Here is a 5,879-nt window from a genome sequence, read left to right on the forward strand (position 1 = left end):
CAAAATGTTGACCGAAGTCAACTTAAATTTAATTTTAAAGGCCAAATTAGCATTTTCATCAAATTTTCACATAAAAGCGTTCCGGATATACGCCCGGACTGAACACACAAATCGAGGTGTGATAAAAGGAGGCTTCTAAGACTTCAGAACACAGAATTTACAAGTAACGACTTTTTGGGTCATCATATTTAGCCAAGCAAAACTTCAACTCAGTGGTTATAGAGCGTCTATGAGGGAGAGCTTGGAAAAATCAGTACTTTTCAGAAATTGGATCCGTTATGAATGAAGTAATTTTGGACTTGCTGAATCACAACCAGAGGTAGACGAAGCTTACGAAGAAATGCTAGCTGAACTTGCGGAGGATGCAGCTTCGCCCGGAAGCGGTGATGAACAAGCTTCTTTTCAGCCACCACCAACGAAAATTCCTCCGAACCTTTATGGATTTATGAAATTTGTAAGAGATACCATGTAAAATTAATATGTAACTTGTATTTTGTCATATCTTGATTAGTTTCTTTTTTTTTCTCAATGGTGGTATTAGCACCTTGGTTGTGCTCATTCCATTGGGGGAGGGGGAGACTAAAAAAGATTGTGCCATGTTTTGTTAATGTCATAATAATAAAAATTATAACGCATTCTTTTAAATATCTTTTTACAATATTTTGTCTTTTAAATTTGAATTAAAAAATTTTAAGTCACAACTATATAATATAATTTATAAGAAATTGCCTTAGACCTATATATATATATAGTGCCACGACCCAAACCGAAAGACCGCGATCGGCACCCGGTGCCTTACTCAACCGAGTACCAACATAACATATCTTTCTTATTATACTATCTTGAGTAAATGAGCCAGAAACCCGTCATGAGATAACAAGAATAAAACGTAAGGTAATACTCAACATATGATGACCCAACATGATATGCAAACTTATACATGTGACATACGGGCCTATAAGGCCGGCATGACCATTTGTAAACTCAACACATAGGCCAACAAGGCCATACAAGTATCCATAAACCTGACATCTGTCTACAAGCCTCTAAGAGTACATAAAATCATAAAGGTCGGGACAGGGCCCGCCATACCAATCAATACATATTCAAAGCATACTGACCAAATAGGCAACTCTAGAGCAAGTAGAGTGCACCAACACCTCCGCTGAGCTGATAGCCTACTAGGAAGACTGCCAACCTATCAATCGGGACCTGTGGGCATGAAACACATCATCCCCAGGCAAAAGGGATGTCAGTACAAATAAAGTACCGAGTATGCAAGGCAGAAAAGCATAAACAAGAACATTAATGTAAAGAGAGATAGAGGAGATACAACATGTAACATCTGAGTGCCTCTGGGGGATACTGACATGAAATGCATAATACATATATACATAAACTTTTAAAAACATACGCCTCTGTGGGCATTATCATCATCATATCGTACCCGACCTCAAAGAGGACTCGGTAAAAATGTACCCAGATATTATAAGGCTCGGTAGAATCGTACCCGGCCACGTGGAGCTCGGTAAACCCAACTGATCAGTGGTTGCACAATAGGTATTGTACCCGGCCTATTATAGCGCGGCTCGGTAGAGTCAAATAGATGCTATATATAATGCATGTTGGACTCATGGAATCACGTTCTAAACCTTTTGGATTGACTTAAGGTCGTTGCACCTTCGATTAACACTATGGACATCATACCATCAATATAAGCTTCTATAGGATTCAAGGATCGTACATACTTGCTTAAAATAAATTTATAAGGAAAGAACAACATGGGCAACCTTAGTTTATAGGAGTAGATCCGTTATGAAATAGCGTATTCATTTCGCTTTAGATCATGCCAAAAGAAATAAGGAAGTGCCTTAACATACCTTAACCATGGTGAGTCCTTAATACCTCCCAAGCTACTCTTCAGACAACTCAACTTAATCTACCATTGCATAAGGATATTCAAAATCAGTGTTGAATAAAGGCCAAGTCTGCAACTTAAACTTGTAGCTCGTTTATATAAATTCGGGCAGTATCTCCCCGGTAACAAGTGCCTCCTCCAATATCATATTCCAAAAACAATTACCAGAGAAATCTAACAATACATAATTATCAATAACAAGACACCATAAAATAACAACAAGTCATAACTATTTTACGACGAGCGGCAAGCTCCAATTGGAATTCGTATACCCAATATCATCCCTTATATACTTTTTACTTTAACTTAATAGTATCATTAACATGATAATGAAGTCATTCATCAATAATTCCAGTCTTATACCATATATCCATAACAAAAAAAAAATGATCCACAACTCCAATTATTCTTAATTAGCAATTTTATTCACTAGTTCATGTCTAGTTCATCCATTTAACTTAACCAATGCCAAGATAACCTTAAGAACCGGTAGGAACACAATATAACCTCATACAGTAGATGCAAGTCGAAATCCATATTATATTTAGCTTACAACACCCCAATACACCCCAATCAATTCATATCCAAAACGACGACTATAGTAGTGTCAAACATAATGACTAATCCATGATTTTGCCATTATGTAGTGTTTCTCCACACTATTTATCCTCCAAAAACTCCATTTAACAGCAACAAAATAGACATCCCAAAAGCTACACGAAACAGCCCAAAAACAGTCCATTACAAGTCAAATAACTCGAACTCACGGCTTCCGATCACCGTCCCGTGAGTTCTAACTATTATGAAATCAATTAATCAACCTTCCTTGATATTTAAGACCTTAAAACCAGAATTAGGCATTTTTATTAACTTCAAAATACCTTCTAAACTCAAACTATAAAGAAAAAAAAAGTGATATAGCGATACTTATGTCGCAGGGATCATTTTGATGTTATCGCTACTTAATTTCGTGCCCCAGATGATAGTATCGTTGAAAATCCTTGTAGAGAGCTTAAGGGTGATGTTAGGGGTCTTATTTGGTCATGCTCTCTGGACATAAAGAGACGAGATAAAGGATATAAATCTCTATTTTGTTGAAAAGTCAAAATGGTGCTACTTGGCACCATCTTATTAGCCCTTTTTCAAACACTTATATCTTTTTATCTGGATGTCGCATGAACGAACAGTTAAGAGCGTTGTAAACTACATTTCAAGACCTTCAATTTGGTATATAATATGTTCCAAAAATACCTCATATAGCACACGAAATGTATTACTCAAAAAGCTTCATTACAAGGCAAATCCTTAGTCGGTTTTTCCGCAACTTAAATCTGATTTTTCTCAAACTTTATACTTCATATACAAACATCATATATAGTCATATCATGGCTTTAAACTCATTTAAATCATGATTAAAAAGTCTCATATTCATCTTAACTTGCTTAACACTTCGGCAAACCTTTTTTGTCATTGTAGAAGGATTTCATCCTTTTTGAGCTTACATCAATTGACTCACGACGTACTTTCAGGTACAAAAACATGGGTTGTAACATATAGATATAGTATATATAATATATATAAGCTATATAATTTACAAGAAATTGCCTTAGATAAAAAAAAAATTAAAAAATAGGTCAGGCCCACTTAGGCCCACATAGGCCCGGGACCGGCCCACTTTGCCCGGGACCATTAGTTCGTGGTCCCGATTCTGGTTCGGTTACCTCCAAAAGGCCACGAAGCCCGGGACTGTTTAAGTCTATCCCACGAAGCCCGGACCCACATAGGACCGGCCCACGAGGCCCATAACGGCCCGGACCCGGCCCGTTTGCCAGCCTCAGGTACAAGTCACAGTTAAGATAGCCAAATAATTGTGATTATTGTTCGCGAAAAATTCAAAAATTGAGTTTGTATATTCCAAATTTTCGAGACTTCAAACAAATACCACTCGGTTTTGAACAAGTCACATTGTCAGAATCATTTGACACACACACCAAACACACACAATAGGAAACTCAGCAAGCTAGAGATGAAGAAACCATAGACCAAAAGTACTCATTGATGGCCAAATCTTGTATATATAGTAATACTGAATTAACACACGAAAGAAGTATCTCAAAAATTCAATTTATGAGATACACTTATTTTTCTGATAGAAACCATAAGATTGTGCCATGGCATACAATTTTGGAGCCAAATCTTGAATTTCACCACATGCCACAGACATGGTAATTCCATCCATTCTTCACACACCTGTGACCGCAGGCTGAGTTCGCACATTCGCTGTCAGATACACAAAGAGGTGGGTCGATACAACCGCCAAATTTTTTTTGACGAGTCGAATATTCTCGATCTGCAAAGAAAGAAAAAGTATAAATTAAATGATACTTCATTAAAGATCAGGACAAGGAATTTAATTATTTCCACGTACACTAAACTTTGAGTCTATTATAACTTAACTAGTTGGCAATAGTACAACTAATGCATGTGCTCATGCATGTTGTAAATCTGTACGATTCAACAATATATATACTTAGGCACAATATAATCATAAGATAGTAGTATTTGCAAACATCAAATCACGTATATTTATAAATAATTGTTGCAAAATACTCCATGAAAGGGAAGGAATTTAATTTTATTTCCGGGTTTAGGGATTGGATTTCGCCAGCCATTCAGATGTGGGATCGTAGAAATCAAGTGATTATTATGGTAGATCTAATTGGTTTACATTTGGCTGTCTGCCTATTTTAAAAAAAAAAAAAAAAAAAGCTCGGTACACTAAGCTTTTATTCTGCACAGAGTTTGGGGAAGAGTCAGACCAGGGTTTATTTTACGCAACCTTACCCTGCATTTCTGCAAGAGCCTATTTCCACGGCTCGAACCCGTGACCTCCTCGTCACATGGCAGCAACTTCACATGTATGTTCAAAAGAATGTAACTGACGCGAAGTATAATGAAGCAAGTTTAGAACAATAGTCATACCATATCGAGTTATGAAAACTTGAAACACTCCATCAAGTGCTTCTGGTTTAGCCTCTTGATCAGATACTGGAAGTTGTAGAACATTTAACTGATCATCACTTGACTTCACCACCTCATTTGCATTAAGCAGCTGGAACACTGTAAGATAAATTACGTACATAATTAGTGTTCTATTTCCTCAACGGATATTGGGAGGGCAAATAAAATATGTTCCATCCGTTTCATATTAAATGAGGTAGTTTGATTCCGTACGGAGTTTAAGAAAAAAGAAGAAGACTTTTGAAACTTGTGGACTTAAAAGCTTAAGGGGTAAAAAGTTTGTGGAGATATGACATTTGTGTGGCTATAAAAGTTTCTCATTAAGGGTAAATGGGTAAAATAAAAGAGTTTAAAGTTGAATTATTTCCAAATTTATAAATGTATCATTTATTTTGGAACAGACTAAAAAGGAAAGTACCCCATTTAATATGAAACGGAGGAAGTATATGCAATTACTTACAAGATGTAAAAAGTAAGAAAGCAATAATAGAAGCAAACTTTGTTGAAGAACTCTTGCAATTCATTGTGCTATATTGTAAAGAAACAGTAGTAGTAGATAAGTAGGTGTGTCTATTTCATTGAGGCCATTGAGAAATTTATAGGGATAAGCAAATCTAATTTTTTGCAAGTTGCTTTATTAAACCTAATATTTTATATGAGATACTTTAATACTACCAAAATACAGCTGTTCGTGTCTCCCTAAATCTGACTCTTTGCAAGTTGCTTTCTTTTACCTATTATTTTACTATGAAATGTTTTCACATGGCTATAAGATATTGTCAGGAAATATTTTAGGAATATAAATATGTGATTTTAGAAAGAGAGAAAAATGTTGTAGCTAAAAAGTCAATCTATCCCACTTGCTTTCAAAATAACAGCACAAATTTTTGAGCATTGAAATATTAGTAAGAACTTACGTACATCAACAAAATGTAAGACG

At 35.8% G+C, this 5,879-nt stretch overlaps 1 protein-coding gene across 1 annotated transcript; it reads right to left on the reverse strand.

Moving 5' to 3' along the window:
• Positions 1 to 3,945: 3,945 nt before the first annotated feature.
• On the reverse strand, positions 3,946 to 5,549 carry LOC104249772 (uncharacterized). The gene is made up of 3 exons (XM_009806255.2): positions 5,400 to 5,549; positions 4,901 to 5,038; positions 3,946 to 4,268 (listed from the first exon to the last, which is right to left on the reverse strand). The coding sequence occupies exons 1-3, from the start codon at positions 5,461 to 5,463 to the stop codon at positions 4,123 to 4,125; spliced, it is 348 nt and encodes a 115-aa protein (XP_009804557.1). The 5' UTR covers positions 5,464 to 5,549; the 3' UTR covers positions 3,946 to 4,122.
• Positions 5,550 to 5,879: the final 330 nt, after the last annotated feature.

This window comes from Nicotiana sylvestris, chromosome 11 (genome assembly GCF_000393655.2).
Source record: "Nicotiana sylvestris chromosome 11, ASM39365v2, whole genome shotgun sequence".
NCBI classification, from domain to species: Eukaryota; Viridiplantae; Streptophyta; class Magnoliopsida; order Solanales; family Solanaceae; genus Nicotiana; species Nicotiana sylvestris.